General features: G+C 47.4%; 1 protein-coding gene and 1 long non-coding RNA gene across 3 annotated transcripts; one reads left to right on the forward strand and one right to left on the reverse strand.

The window, feature by feature from the left end:
• Positions 1 to 140: 140 nt before the first annotated feature.
• LOC119814816 lies at positions 141 to 1,219 on the reverse strand. Its single transcript, XR_005285464.1, has 3 exons — positions 1,032 to 1,219; positions 851 to 914; positions 141 to 260 (listed from the first exon to the last, which is right to left on the reverse strand). It is a non-coding gene; the product is annotated as an uncharacterized LOC119814816 (long non-coding RNA).
• Fam53c (family with sequence similarity 53 member C) lies at positions 953 to 13,969 on the forward strand. 2 transcript variants are annotated; one of them, XM_038330871.1, is made up of 5 exons: positions 953 to 1,200; positions 4,140 to 4,368; positions 4,730 to 4,787; positions 9,021 to 9,814; positions 11,114 to 13,969. In XM_038330871.1, exons 2-5 carry the CDS (start codon positions 4,291 to 4,293, stop codon positions 11,369 to 11,371), a joined length of 1,188 nt encoding a protein of 395 aa, XP_038186799.1. In that variant the 5' UTR covers positions 953 to 1,200; positions 4,140 to 4,290; the 3' UTR covers positions 11,372 to 13,969. The 2 variants fall into 2 exon arrangements, with proteins under 2 accessions (XP_038186799.1, XP_038186800.1); XM_038330872.1 differs by having other exon boundaries at positions 9,021 to 9,805.
• The last annotated feature ends 1,797 nt before the right edge of the window (positions 13,970 to 15,766 follow it).

The following is a 15,766-nucleotide window of genomic DNA, read 5'->3' on the forward strand; positions in this document are numbered from 1 at the left end:
GACTGGAATGACCACTTTCCAACCAATTAAGAAGGACATCTAAAACTACAACCTACTAGTGATCACAGCACAACAGCATTTAATGAAAACTTTTTAGTCAGCTGAGACTCCAATTTACAGAAGAGCCAGGAACCTGTATGGTGGTTTGTCCCACCACCACCACCTATATCAACATTCAGTTCTTGAAAGATGACTTAAAACTTTGGATGAGGTGGGAGATGGTGGTGGTAGAGACTTAATAAAAAGGTGGTTTCCAGTTCCTGAAGAGGAAATACAGTACTGTCGACATCGGTTCCTCATACGCCAGCTTCCTCCCTCTCTGTCTTAAGTGGTTCCGCCATAACCACCGTGCTCCCCCTCCACACATACACACACACCCGGCAAATGAACCACCTATGATGTCATAATCACAATCCCATTACCTCATCCTGCTGGGTGGGGGGGAGGATGAGGCGGATAGGGAAGGGAGGGAGTGAAGAGCCTCGGGGCCGCCTCAGCTTTACAGAGTATTTTGGGGGAGGACAAATTATAGATAAAACACAGCCCCGCAACAGTTATAAATCCCAGATTTATAAAGGTTCCAGCAGATTCGCAGCTAGAAGAGGGGCTCCAGGGGCTCAGAGCAGGCCCTGATCGGCGCTTGGACTACATTTCCCGGCAGCCTTCACACCAAGGATCGGTCCTTTGCCAGGGGAATGGGGGGGATGCTTACAGAAAGGTGGCTGTTTCGGAAGGGGCAGGAGACCAGGTGAGAAAGCTGTGTCTGATACTGTTTCGGGGTCTGAGTTAAGTAAGACAGTTCAGTTGGGAAGATGAAGAAATGGAAGGAGTGGACAGTGGCTTTGTTTACCTTTATCCGACATGGCTTCCCCTACGGGCTTCAGGATATGCTTCCAACTGGGCCCGTCCACTTTCTGCAATATTTTGGAGGGGGTGATTCGTTAGTGAGGAAACCATCGCGTCCCCAAATCACAGCTCTAGGCTCCTTTCCGACGGCACTATTCTGGAAAGGCTTAAAGGAGAAACCATACAGGGCTCGGGCCTCTTCGGGCGGTACCGGGAGAGGCTGCGAACAGGAGCGATCCCCCCACTCTCCTCAAGGGCCCGTTGGTTCGTGCTAGCGCCTTTTAAGGGCACCGTGGGGTGAACGGAGCGCTCAGAGCTGCTCCGGCCGCGGCCCTGGGAGCTGGAGGAGCCGCGGTAGGTAGCGGAGGGCAGGTGGTGCTGGGGCCTCGGGGCGGGCACCGCGACCGTCCCTCCCTCTCTCCCCTCCCCCAGTCCAGCCGCTGGTGCGGCCGAGCCTCGCAGGGCCGCCTCGGCGGGAGAGCACGGGACCCGGTGGGGGAGGGGGTGGCGGAGTGCATGTCCCAGACCCTCCCCATCCTCTGCGTCCTGAGTTCGCTTCCCGCGGTCAGATGGGGAACCCGACTGGAAAAAGGAGAGCGACAGTCCCCCTAAGCAAACCCTGGAGTCTCCCCCCCACCCTGGGAGCCAGTAGATGCCCCATGCCCCACCCCGCGGGGACAGGCAGGGCAACTGAGGGAGAGGTTGAAGATTAGAGGGAGCCTAGCCGTTTGCTCTTTCGTCGTGGTGGGGGGATGGGTGCACCCCCACTTGTCACCCCTATCTTCACCAGAGCCATATGGAAGAAGAGCAGTCTGATACCCATTTACCTTTTCCTACACCTCCCCGCCTCGCTTATGTTTTCCTTCCGTTTCTCCCAGAGGTTTGGGACTGGGTCCTGGGGGGAATGCCCCCAGGGAATTTATGACTTTCTTTTCCCCTGGCCTGACTGTTAACTTGTCCAGGTTTCAGCACAACCTCAGTATCCCTGAAAGGCAAGTGTCAGGGGTTACTTCCATCCAATAGGGGAACAAATAGGGAGGGTCAGTCGTTATCTTAGGGGGCTTGTGGTGCGGGGAGATCCTGGGTTGAGAGTTAGGCCTGGTGGGGTTGCTGGGAGGGCCGAGCGGCCTGCTGCTCAGTGAAGGGCTGAGCCTTGTGCCAGTAATGTTAAGCTGAGAAGTTTTAACTTGTTTAGTGGATGTCAAGGGCTGTCTGCCCCTTCAGATCCACAAAATGGAAGGGGAAGGAAGGCCGCCAGAGAGGCTTTCTCACACTTTTTTTAATGTCTGCTTGAGAACGAGAAGGCCCCTTGCAGAGCTGGTTTGCCTTCTTTTGTGTCCTGGTTTGATTCCTTATGGCTTCCGTTCTGTTCCCCCTCTCAGCCTGGCCTGTTTTAGGAAACTCGGGCTCAGAGTATCATTTGCGTGGTGGTAGTTGCATTGTTCCAATTACCGCTGTGTGTGGCCACATCCCAACAATTAAAATGCAGAAAAATAGAAAATCACTCTCTTCAGCTGCTTCTAGAGAGGGCTGGGAGTTTGCTGCTTGTCCAAATGCCTCATGAAAAGCTTCAAAGGTTTCTCACTCCCTGCTCCTTATGTCTGGTCAGCCTGGGGTCTCTAGGGTAAAAGTCTCCACTTAGGTTGCCTTGTTGATTTTTTGAGGGCAGAGCTAAGAAAATAGGAGCAGAAGTGATTCCGGCTTTGGCGTCTCCCACCAGAACACAGGGAAGCAGCTAAAGGCAGTTCGCAGGAAGCTGGAACTTTGTTCAGAGTGGTAGTACTAATTAAGTGTGGAAATGATAGTTAACTAGAGCGGTGATTGACTTCTGCACCTCTCTTCCAAAGAACTCCAAATACATCCTAGGGTGCTTTGCTTTCTTTGTTGCCTTTCTCTGAGGTGATACCCTCTTTTTTTGTAGGGGTGCTGTCCCCCTACCCCCAAGGTCACAGGAGGAAGAGCCCTACCCCTTAGGCTCTTCCCTGGTGAACAAGTGAGGGAGGGAGGATGGCGTCCAGCCAGAGATAGACCCTATAGCTTTCTTCATCTTAATGATATCACCACTTGGGGCATGCCAAGGCTTTTGAGGAGCAGCAAACAGGAATGATAAGAAACAAGAGCCTATGTGAACTTCTACCTTTTGTAGGCCAGTTGTTAGGCATTGTACAGTTCAATATTTCATGTAGCCTCGTTCCTGTGATAGAATAAGATTGTTATACCCATCTTGCATATGGGTAAGCGGGAATGTTATGTGGCCAGCCAAAACTGAGCAAATTGAATTAAGACTTGGTGGTGGTGGCGGCAGCTTTTTCTCTTTGTGTTTTAGACAAGTTTGTAGCCCAGGCTTGCCTTGACGAGCTCTTGTGTTCCTGCTTTCACCTCCCAAGTTCTGGGATCCCGGGTTTGGGCTCAGGACTTAGATTTCTTGGTTAATTGTTCTCTGCACTAGTTAATCCTCCATGTACTCTGGTCTGCATGTTGGTTAGTTATGGAAGAGATAGAAGAAAAGATGTTGTTGGCCTCCCTCTGAGCAAGCCAAGGCCCCTCAGGTAGTAATGTGTGGGATTTTGAAGCTTGCTCTTTGATTTAAAAAAAAAAGTAGTTTGCTTCAGTCATAAGGAAGATTCTTGGTTAGCGATACTCATGGCCTTTGAGTGGGATCATGAAAAAACTTGGCTGAATGAAGTCATGGAGTTGTTTTTAATATCTGTACAGTTGAAGTGTAATCGGAACCACCCTGACCATTCCTTCTCGTTGTGTAAGAGAATACCCACAATACCTGCTGGGGAATAAAGATGTATCAGCTATTTAGGCCATAGGAGGATTCAAAATCCTATTCTGATCTGAAGCAGAAAGCCATGCCTTGCTCCTCGCCCTGCACTGAGCCCCGGTGGTTTAGGAGAAGGGTTCCTTTCTTGGCTTCTGGCTGTAAGATAAAGAGAATATTGTGCTAATTCTGTATGGAAATAAGCACTTGGGCATCTCTCTCATTTGAGCTGTTTCCTTAGTGGTGCTGATATTCTAGGTAGACACAACAGAGCATAAGCCAGGTTAGGAACAGTAAATAGGCTTCAGTTTGCCTTCTCCAGTTTATTTTACTGGATATCTAGAGTGCCTAGTTCAGTGTGTTTCTGAGGCTGTTTTTAGGCTTCCTGGGGGAGTACTATGATCAATTAATGATGTTTGCCAGAGGCCTGGCATAGGGGTGCTGTGGTACATGTGCCATGCATTCTCCATCCCTGCATCAGAAACATCTCTAATGTGACTTGGGCCGATCCCTCTGTAATTGGCAGACTCAGCAGGCATGACTGGAGAGGGAAGTCCCAGTGGTGCTAGGACGGTGCTGCAGTGGCAGAAGTCGGCTCACGAGTGAGACCTGGGAGACAGACAGAGAAGACATCCATCACTTGCTCCGAAGTGTGCAAGTCAAATCCTGGACAAAACATGATAACCCTGATCACTGAGCAGCTACAGAAGCAGACCCTGGATGAGCTGAAATGCACACGCTTCAGCCTCAGTCTGGTAAAAGACCAGTGTTTCTGCGTCTTCATGATCTAGCCCCTTTCTTGGAGGCTGTTTGTTGCTACGGCTTTACCCTTGTTCTGTGTTGTATGAAACATGCTTGTACTGGAAAAGCCCATTAACGGCTCAAAACCCAGCCCAAGAGGAAGGGGGCAGGGAAACTAAAACTTGGCTGAAAAGGGCTTTGTAATGTTTGAAGGTGTGGATTGTTTCTCACCAACTTTGGGAAGACAGTAGGAAGAGAACAACACAGGAGTCTCTAATATGCTGGTAGCTCATGAGCTATAGGAAGAATATAAGAGGTCTCTCTAGAAATGTCCTTGTCCTGAACCCAAATAATGATGGATAATCTCTCTCTTAGCCTTTGCCTGATCATGCAGACATATCCAACTGTGGGAACCCTTTCCAGCTTGTGTCTGGTAAGGAATCTGTGGTTTATATATGTGTGTGTGTTTGTGCTTCTGTCCACACGTTTCTTTGATTAATTTTTAGTGACCAGAGATGGTTAGCTTACCTCTAGTTTTTGTGGTGGCCTAATTGTTCTGTTTTGAGACAGGGTCTTACTCTGTAGACCAGGCTAGCCTTGAAGTCATGGAGATCTCCAGCTTTTGCCTCAAGTATTAAAATATTAGTGTAAGAGATGTCCTGCCACCACCCCCAACTTGGTTTTTTGTTTTGTTTTCATTTGTGTTTGATTCTTTGTTTTCATTTTGTTTGTTTCTTTGTTTTTATTTTTCCTGAAATGGGCTCTCTGTGTAGCTCCAGCTGCCCTGGAACTTACTTTGTGGATCAGGCTGGCCTGGAACTCAAGAGTTCCACCTTCCTCTGCCTCGGAAGTGCTGGGACTAAAGACCCACTACTACTGCCACCACCACCGCCTACCAGGTTGTTTTTTGTTTGTTTGTTTTTGTCAAGGCCACCTTCTAAGAGTATTCTTTATCTCTATTTTACTGTGTTGTCAGGAAATTATGTTTAGTCTTTGAGGCAAGATCTTCTAGTCCAGGCTGACCTGGAGCTCTTAATAGTTTTGCTAGTAAGTGAGTGCTAGGTTACAGGTGTGAGCCTCGATCAGTATAACTTTCCTAATGTAATTGCTTTGAAGAGGTAATACATTTACGTAGTTTAAAAATAGCAAAAATATTACGTTGATAAAAAGTCATTGTCTCCTGTTTCCAATCCATTTAGCTCCTAGTTAGCTCCCAGTTCCTCTCTAAAAGTAACTTCTGAAAGCCGTGCTCAGTGACAGGGCATTTGGCCAGTGTGTGTGCGGCTCTTCCTTTGTTAAGAACTATATATGGAGTGGAGAGGCGACTCTTATCACTAGGTTTTATTTGACTTTTTTTTTACATTTATTTTATAAAATGTATGCACATGTGTGCTAGTGTGTGGAGGTCAGAGGACAATTTATAGTTCTCACCCAGCACATGGGTCCTAGGGATCATCAAACTCAGGTCATTAGGCTTGGCCTGAAGCACCTTTACCCTTGTAGCCATCTTGTTGACCTATAAATTTCTCGTTCTCTTTTTTACATTGGGGGAGGGGACAGATGGGCTGTGCGTGCATGGATGTTGAGTACATATGTGGAGGTGAGGGGACAACGTGCCTCAGGAGTTGGGTTTCTCTTTCTACCATGTCACTTCTAGGGATCAGGGATCCATCTCAAGTCAACAAGCTTGACAGAAGCTACCTTTATCTGTTGAGCTTTCTTGCTTGGGCTCTGTTAACTAGTTTCTTGTACAAATATCCAACTAGAAAATTTGTTTTCTTTTTTGGTAGTACATGGGATTGAACCTCACATACTAAGCAAGCACTCTGAACAGGACTGTGTGGGTGGAGTTTTTTTGTCCCACCAACTGGCCCTCAAGTAACCATACAGTAACTTATTAAGTATAAATGCTTGGCCGATAGCTTAGGCTTGTTACTAACTAGCTCTTACAACTTAACCCATATTTCTTATTTACACTGTACAATGGGGCAGTACCTTCTTTCAGCATGGCATGTTCATCTCCTGCTTCCTCAGCTCTCCATGGCAACTCTGAATCTGCTCTTCTTCCCAGCGTCCTCCCAGTTTGGCTGTCCCACCTAACCTCTTCCTGCCTAGCTAGCTATTGGCCAGTCAGCTCTTTATTAACAATGAGAGCAACACGTCTTCACGGAGTACAGGATTATTCCACAGCAGGACTGAATCTCCAACTCTATTTTGTCTTGATCTTGCTCTGTAGTTAAGGCTGATGTTGATTCCTGATTTTCTGCTCCCACTTCCTGAGTTCTGGGATTACAGGTGTGTGCCTCTATGCCCAGCTCACTTTTCTATCTTGAAATAGGGCGTTTCTAAATGTCACAGGCTAACTTTGACTTTATAACCTCCTGCCTCAGCCTCTGGGATTACAGGTCTGTGCCACCAGGCCTAACTCATAATGTCTAATTTTTAAAAATTATACTTATGGAGGGGCGGGGTATGTATACCATGGCCTGTAGTGTTGGGTTGGTTCTCTGCTTCTACTGTGTAGATCTCAGGTATGACTCAGGTCATCAGGCTCGCCAGCAAATACCTTTATTCTCTGAGTCCTCGCAGCACTAGATATCTGTATACAAGTAGAGGCAAATAGAAGTCTATTTGCTTTGTTGTGTTTTTGGCACAGAGTTTCTGCTAGTCCGCGCTTCATTATTGCTTAGCGCAGCTGAGTACCTTCCCCGTCTGCGCTGAGCGCTTTCCTGTTTTACGTAGTTGTACGTTACTGCACTGCATGGATCTGTATTCACTTACCGACTCCTTGTTGATGGAGATTTGGACATTTGCAGTCTTCTAATTTTGGGGTGTGTGTGCATGTATTGTATATGCATGTATGGATACTAAACTTGTGCACTGAAGCCTGAGGAGGGTGTCAGATGTTCTGTTCTCTCCCTCTGCCTCACCCTTTGAGACAGTCTTTCATTTGGAGAGGTAGGCTTGCAGTTAGCAAGCCTCGATCCATCCTCCTGTCTTCACCCTACAGACTCAGGGCTGGATGCCTGGCTATTTGTGCTAGGATCTAAACTCTAGGGCAGAGTCTCATTCCAGTGTCCGGAGACTTAGAGACAGTTGGCCAGCCAGCCTGACCAAATTGATGAGTGACCGTTCAGTGCGGGTCCCTACCTCTGAGAGGGGCAGGCAGGTGGGGTGCCCTAAAGTTCTTGATGACCTGAGTTCCAGCCATAGGACCCACGTGACTGAAGGGGAGAGTGACTTCCCCAAGTGTCTTCTGACCTGCACACACATGATTGTGGTGTTGGGGCACACCCACCCACACACATAAATAAATGTAATTTAAAAATAAAATGAGGCAGCGTGCTGTTGAGCAAGACATCAGATGTTGACCTCTGAGATCAATGTGTGTGGGCTCATGTCCATACATACCCACGTGAACATGAACATGTACACAAACATGAATGTATGCACACACATACACTCCATAAGTTACGGCTCTTATTGGAATGTAGTGAGTGAGGATCGTTCTTTTTAGCTCATTTCCCTTTCTTTCAGTTCTCTTATCTTTGGCAGGCATAGGGCATTTGCTTTATGTTACTTCTGTAGCCCAGGTTGGCCTCAAATTCAACATTGTAGTTATTGATTACTGTGAACTCATTTCCTGCCTGCATTTTCAGAATTCTTGAAGTATGGGCTTGAGCCATTATATCCACTTGGTCCTTCAATCTATTTGTCTTTAAAAGGCTTGGAGCTGGGCATGGTGGCACATACCTTTAATCCCAGCACTTGGGAGGCAGATATAGGTAGAGTCTGTGAGTTTGTGGCCAGCTTGATCTACATAGCAAGTTTCAGACCAGCCAGGGAAATATAGTGAGACCTAGTCTCAAAAACAATTTTTTTCTCAAAAATTTATAATGAAGGCCTAAGGGGAAGGGAACTAGAGTATATGCACAAACAAACATAAAAGAACAAAAGTAACACAAGATTCTCTAGCACGTTCTGCCATCAGACCCGCCAGCATCTCACTTGGGATCAAAGTGATTGCTTAACCAGGTGGTCCTGGCACACACCTTTAATCCCAGCACTCAGGAGGCAGAAGCAGGCAGATCTCTTTGAGTTCTAGGTCAGCCTGGTCTACAAAGTGACAGCCAGAGCTACACAGAGAGACCCTGTCTCGAAAAACCAAAAAAAAAAAAAAAAAAAAAAAAAACCAAGAAAGTTATTGCTTAGCTGCTTGATTACTTCTTCCAGACAGTACTGCCTTGCTGGGTCCCAGAGACACATAAGGAAGGAAGAAGGCCAAAGAAAGCGAATATAGGCCTGGTTTTCAGAACCAAACTGGGCACAGGGAAGGTTGGGCAGTAGATAGGGCTGGTCTGGGAGATTGGGGGTGAGTGGGGCACACACACAGACATACGAGTTTCTTTTGACAATTGCACATTTTGGAGGAAGTGAAAGATGGTGTGTAAACGTTCTTGATTCTTAGGATAAAGGTAGCAGAGTATAGTAAAGTTAGAATCCTCTTCATTGATAGCAAGTTAGACGCCTGTCACCTTGAAAAATGGTGATCATAGTACCTCCTTCATGAAAATTTTTGTGAAACTACATGAAGTATTTGCTGCATTATATGATGCATGAGCTCTTCTGTTAGTTATTAATACTTTTTATTATGAATGCCTTTCAGAAGGTGCTTCCTGGAGGGGCCTTCCCCACTGTTCCTGTGCTGAATTCCAGGACAGCCTCAACTTCAGTTACCATCCCTCAGGCCTAAGCCTGCACCTCAGACCACCCAGTCGGGAGAACTCCCCACAGGAGCAGCCCCTCTCCCAAGTACTAAGCCCTGAACCCCCAGACCCAGAGAAGCTTCCTGTGCCCCCTGCTCCTCCATCCAAGAGGCACTGCCGCTCACTCTCGGTGCCTGTGGACCTGTCTCGCTGGCAGCCAGTGTGGCGGCCTGCCCCCTCCAAGCTGTGGACTCCCATCAAGCACCGGGGCAGTGCTGGAGGGGGTGGGCCGCAGGTGCCTCACCAGAGCCCCCCAAAGCGGGTCTCCAGCCTCAGGTTCCTCCAAGCTCCCAGTGCCTCTTCTCAATGTGCCCCAGCCCACAGACCCTACAGCCCTCCTTTCTTCAGCCTGGCCCTGGCCCAAGATTCTTCTCAACCTTGTGCCACCTCCCCTCAGAATGGTTCTTGGGAGAGTGATGCTGAGTCCCTGTCACCCTGCCCACCCCAGCGCCGCTTCTCCCTGTCACCCAGCCTGGGCCCACAGGCAAGCCGCTTTCTGCCCTCTGCCCGGAGCTCCCCTGCATCTTCCCCAGAGCTGCCCTGGAGACCTCGAGGTCTCCGCAACCTTCCCCGAAGCCGCTCGCAGCCTTGTGACCTGGATGCCCGCAAAACTGGGATCAAGCGGCGGCACGAAGAGGACTCCCGGCGCCTGAGGCCTTCCCTGGACTTTGACAAGATGAATCAGGTGGGACTGGTAAGCCAGAAGAGCAGAGATGAGCGGAAAGGCGACTGAGACATCTCCTAGCTCTGCCTTTCTTGCAGATATCTCTGAGAACTCTTCTCTGGAGTTTGTTCTAGGAAGACCTTTCTGGCTTGCCTGGAACTATTTGAGTTTTAACCTTTAAAGTTTCCAGCCCTGTCAGATTAGTCCTTGGTGTTTGAAGAAACTAGGCTGAGACATTAAACCTTGTCCTGCCAGAGGCACTTTTCCTCTCAGAGAACTCTTAAGTCACGAAAGTCCTGTCATTGGTGCTGAGGCCTTTTGCTCACGGTGGGCTTTGCTCTCTGCCCCTCACTGCCTCGTGAGCCTTTGGAGACTGAAACAAGTTTAACAGGCACCTTTCTAAAGTCCTAGCCTGAGAGCAGTTGCTGGAGATGTACTTAATCACTTTTTCCAGATTTTTCTTGGTCACAGGTCTCTGAGAATTTGTTCCTTTAGTCTCCCAATCAGGAAGCGTTCATGGCAAAATCTATGTACTCAAGTCTGCTTAGGCACAGGCAGACAAGAGTGGCCAAATAAGCAGATGGTGTTGTTGGCTGCATGGAGCTTATAAAAGCTTATAAATGAGCTGGGTTTTTTTTTTTTTTTTTTTTTTTTTTTTTAAGATAAAGTTTTTCTGTTTATCCCACGTTGGGTTCAGCTTGCTGAGCTATGAGATTTTATGTGATAACGCCATGCCCCATCGTAACTCATTGCTTCCATTCTGTAGTACTTGTGAGTGAACCTGTGTCCCTATGTCAGCTCCCAGGCTTCTATGCTTTGCTGTGATTTTGGTTTGCTTTGGTTTTTTGAGACAGGCCATTATTGTAATCCAGAACCCATTATGTAGACCAGGCCTGCCTTGAACTCTCAGAGATCTGCCTCCCAGGTAATAGATTAAAGGGGGAAACTGGGGTTTTTTCCTCAGAGAATTTACATGTATACTAAATGCTCCAAATTTTATGATTTGGAACCTCGCTCTAAAGCCTAGAATTTTGGCCCTCAAGTGTAACTGAGAGGAACCCTTTAAAATATATTTTTGGAGGGCCAGGAGGGCACATCTACTCCTCCAGAGGACCTGAATTTGATTCCTAGCTCCCGGGTCATGTAACTCCAGTTTCAGGAAGTTTGATGCCCTCTAGCGGCCTCTGCAGGCATTGTTCTGTGCGCGTGGTACACAGACTTCCTTGCCAGCAAAACCCCCATACACATAAAGTAATCAATGGAAAGTTTTTAAATTTTAGGTTACTTATGGGAAATTAATATTTTTGTCGTAACTTTGTTATTTGACAGAAACCATACTCAGGAGGTCTCTGTCTCCAAGAAACAGCTCCAGAAGGCAGCAGCATCTCTCCACCATGGTTCATGGCCTGTAGCCCCCCACCTCTCTCTGCTTCCTGCAGTCCTGTTGAGGGTTCATCCCATGTGCTGAGTGAAAGCGAAGAGGAAGAAGAGGGGGCTGTGCGGTGGGAACGGCAGGAACTAAACAAGCGGACACTGTGCCAGCAGGACTTTGGGGACCTGGACCTGAATCTGATTGAGGAAAACTAAAACCGAGAGACTGCTTCCTGGGGCCACACAGGCTGACTGTCTAATGGCTACTAACACGTGTGGAGGCTCCAAGGCTGAGGGCCCAGCCTGGGAAAGGGGGTGAGTGGAGGGCTCCGACTCAGGGCAGCCCAAGTCTTCTCGCTCCAGCAAGCTCGACCATGCCAAGAGACTGGCCGGGACAAGATAAACGGAGCTGGTGGCGGGAGGGACAGCCCCAGAGCAGACCCTCCCCATGGCGGCCCTGAGTGTGAGTATCCCTGCCACTGAGAGAGCAATGGGCAGGGAAGGAAGGGTCTGCCGACCCCAGCTCGGGGAATTTCACTAGCCCCTTTGCTTCAAAGGGCACTTGTGTCTTAGAATTTGGCCAGGGTGGGGGCATTCAGTCAGCCTCCTCGGAGAAATCGAGTGAGTGTGTGTGTGCTTGGGCGTATACTTGAGGAAAGGTGTGTGTAGCCTTAGGGAAGGAAGGTGGTCGCTCCTGGAACAGCAGAGCTTCAGGATGCCCCCAGAATCTGGAGGTTTCGTTTTGGTTTTTTTTTTTTTCCTCTTTTTAAATATGACGTTGGGCTTGTTCAAGGTGTCTAGAGAAGAGGGGGCTCTTTTTTTTTAATTTTTTTATTTTTTTGGTCTTAACTCTGGTTAAGTTCATAGCATTGTTTGCTCTGCAGACAGCTCTAAGAATGGTGACCTCAGCTAATGGTCGTTTCCTCAGTCCCACCCTCACCCACTAGATAAATCTCTTATTGAGGGCTTGTAGAAAGGTCACGTTCATTGTGTTCATCGATTACTTAAGCTGCACACAGCCTGCCTCTCTCGTTCTCTGAGTAGGTGCACACATGGGCAGCTGCTGCAGAGCAGAGGGGTTCTTTCTCTTCTTCACCAAGGGGACCCCTTTCATGCTCTAATCTTTCAAGCCAGAGACAAAGTTGATCCCCAGAATATGTTGAGGCAGACCTGTAGCAGGAGCAGTGACATTTCGTATCCAGAAGTCCTTGAGCCCACCCCAGCACTGCCTTTTGGAAGCTGGCTGTAGGGAAACTTATTCTTGCGAGATGTAGGCCAGATCTCTTTCTGATCTGCGAGGCAGAGGAAGGGCATTCAGCATTTAATAGTTTGCTTGTCTTCCACTCTTGCCAGGAAATGTTTATTTGCCTCTAATTGGCCCTGAGAGACCACAGAGAGGCTGGGGCAAACTGAGGGATTGGCTGGGGATGTGTAAAGCAAAGACTATGAGAAGCAGCTGGGAGTTTGTTGTTGTTGGATTGAATTTCCTTTTTTGTTTCTTACCCACAACTTCAGCCAGTGCAGCGGTCCCAATGGCTACAGTAATGGACTTAAAGATTGGAGGTACCTTGGTAGGATTGGCACCAGTGGGCCTGTGTATAGAAGCTGCCACTATTGCAATCTGTGAGCCTTTGTTTAGAACACCCTGCATAACGAAATTGAACCTGCCCTTCCTGCTTATTATAGTAAGGGCATTTTTCTGTTCAATTTCCAGGGTGTCTTCAAGGGAGGTAGCCATGTCTTCTTGAGCCTGTGGCCCTCAGAGGTTCTACTTTTCCAGGGCTCCTCCCTATCTCCTGGCTAGTTACCACATATTACCACTGGGCTACCAGTCTCTAAGGGCCTAAGAGAGGCTCTCATGAGAATCCAGGGAAACAGCCCAGGAGTTACCTATCCTTGGTTTCATCCTTCCCTGGTTCTCCCTCTCTGGTCCATAATTTCCCTGGTGCCAGCTTCTTTTCCACCTGGGGCATCCTCATCCCTGGGGTCTCTGCTGCAGATGGCAGTGTCAGCTTCCAGTAGGTCACTGGCAATGCCAATGGGGTCTCTGCAAGGCCCTAAGTTTAAGTGAAGGCAGTGATTCTGCCTTCATTCTGGCTTTCCCAGAGCCCTTAGGTCACCACCCTTAGGGAAAGGAGGCCTACAGTTGTCATAGTTTAATTCCATTCCTTTACGTCTGGAATGTTAAACTAAGCAGAACTATCATCTTGCTTCCCAGTTTAAATGCCTCTGGCCCTGGAACAAGCCTTTTCAAGACGTGAATCATTTTGCTTTACACAATAGATCTGTTCCGACAGTTCTGTGTAAACCAAATGCTATTTTTTGATGCATTTGGACTGCTGGTCATTTCAAAGCAGCCTATGATTGCTTCTTTTGTAAAGCGAGCAACCTCCCTCTACTTTAGCTGGTTTCGTTATCTGGGTTTTCACATTTGGGCTTTCCCAGAGTGGAGCACACCTCCGGGGCTTGTGGCTGATGCTGTGTAGACGTCTGCATCTGTGCTGCGTGTGTGATGTGGCTGGCCGGTAGGTGAGTATTATTGCGTGTGTGAGTGAAGCCACTCCCAGGCTGATGCTCTCCTCCTGTGCCCGGTGACTGCCCAGTGGCAGCCCTAGCTGCCCTTCATTCCCACCTGCTGCCAAAGTCCCTGTGCTAATGGGATTACAGAAACAAAAAGTGGAAAAAAATTTTTCGTAAACTTTGTTTTATATTAAAAATTCCATAAGTCTGTGTGTGTTAAAACATGAGGTTCTGCCTCTGTGGCTGTGTTTGAAAAAATAAAGTTTTATTAGAATAATCCATTTTCCCAAGCAACCTCGTGTATTATAGTGTCTTTTTCCCTTACGTGCGCACACACACACACACACACACACACACACACACACACACGGAGGGAGAGAGAGAGAGAGAGAGGGAGAGGAAGAAACTGAACGATGCTTGACTTCCCAACCCTTTAAGGCATGACCAGCCCCCCTCCCCAAAAGAACTGTATCTGGTCCCTAGACCCTTCTATGATCAGACACTGTGGCCTGGAATTCTGTTCATATGGCTTGGTTTCAGTTTTCCTGGTACTTACATGTGTTGTCTGCCATCACTCCATTTCCAGCTGGTTAAAAGCAAGTACTAGTACATTCCAATTCCCTGAGATATGGCTGATGGGCAGTTAGACACTTAACTAGGTTAATTCATTGGCTTTGGATGGTGAGAAAGAACAGAAAAGAATCCCTTCATAAGAGTTTTCACATGCTATATTCTGGAGAGAGAGATTTAGTCCTCAGAACTCAGATTCCAAAATCTGGGTAACTTTTCCATCTTAAAAATCCTGTTTGCAAAATTATCCTAACAGTAAAGCTCTTTTTGTTTTAATATTTATTTATTTATTTATTCATTATGTATACAATATTGTGTCTGTGTGTATGCCTGAAGGCCAGAAGAGGGCACCCCATTACAGATGGTTGTGAGCCACCATGTGGTTACTGGGAATTGAACTCAGGACCTTTGGAAGAGCAGGCAATGCTCTTAAGCGCTGAGCCATCTCTCCAGCCCCAGCAAAGCTCTTTTGTCCTAGAAAAGGACATGTTCCTTAAAACTTCTGTTGTTGCCTTAAAAAAAGGTGTTGTTGAAGTCTTTGCTTTTCTATTCCACCCTTCTTATGTTAACATTTTTCTAATGTGTATGGATGAAATACAGCTACTTTAGCTAAGCAAGGGCCTCTGCCTTTCCTTACCAGGCTGAATGGAGAGTCGAGGTGCTCACCCTATGTCCTGGTTTTCTACTTCAAATCTGTGGTACTCATCTTGGAAACCAATGATGTGTACAAGACAGGACTGGCCTGGCTACTTGGAGCAGGAACCTAGAAAGTGGGAGTTGCCACCTGCCCTGGAAATAAAGGAGGAAAGACTTTGGAGATGGATTATGGCAGACACATGGTTAGGGAAATTTCTATTCCTGCTTTTTCTCTCTTCACAACTATCCTGTTTGTTTGAGCCAGGGCAAAGTCTGAACAACTAAAATGACAATAATACTTATTTTTGATTTTTAGTCTTGAGTTGGTTTTGTGTGTGTGTGTGTGTATGTGTGTGTGCGCGCGCGCGTGCACGCGTGCCTGCAGTGCTGAAGATAAAACAAGGGTCGAGTACATGCTAGGTGAATATTCTCTCACTCAGCTTTCCCCCAGCTCTATGGGTCTGTTATTCTGTAAGTTTTCTGAGGTCAAATATGCTCATCACTTTCATTGCTGAAGTCTCTTATAAGAAAGAGGTGTAAATTTTATAAGGGCAGGGCATTGTTTTATTCAGTGTTGTGGCCTCAACACTTGGGAATTTCTTGGCACATGAAAAGGTGCCTGTTTTGTTTGTTAGATGAATTTCTCCTTTGCCCATCCCATCCCTGAGCTTAAATATAGTCGTCACAGTGCTGTGCAAAATCCGCTGTAGACACTGGGGCAGGGATTAAAGGCTCCATATGGGAGGAAAACCCTTCAGTAGTTAATTTTGGTAGAAAAGATGCAAGGCAGATAGGTCCTATATGGATTCACTCGTTTTCCTTCTATGAATAATTTATGGGCCATGTGCTCTAAGGACTCAGTCCAGGTCTCTGCTTTGTTACAGG

Source organism: Arvicola amphibius, chromosome 5, assembly GCF_903992535.2.
Source record: "Arvicola amphibius chromosome 5, mArvAmp1.2, whole genome shotgun sequence".
Classification (NCBI taxonomy): domain Eukaryota; kingdom Metazoa; phylum Chordata; class Mammalia; order Rodentia; family Cricetidae; genus Arvicola; species Arvicola amphibius.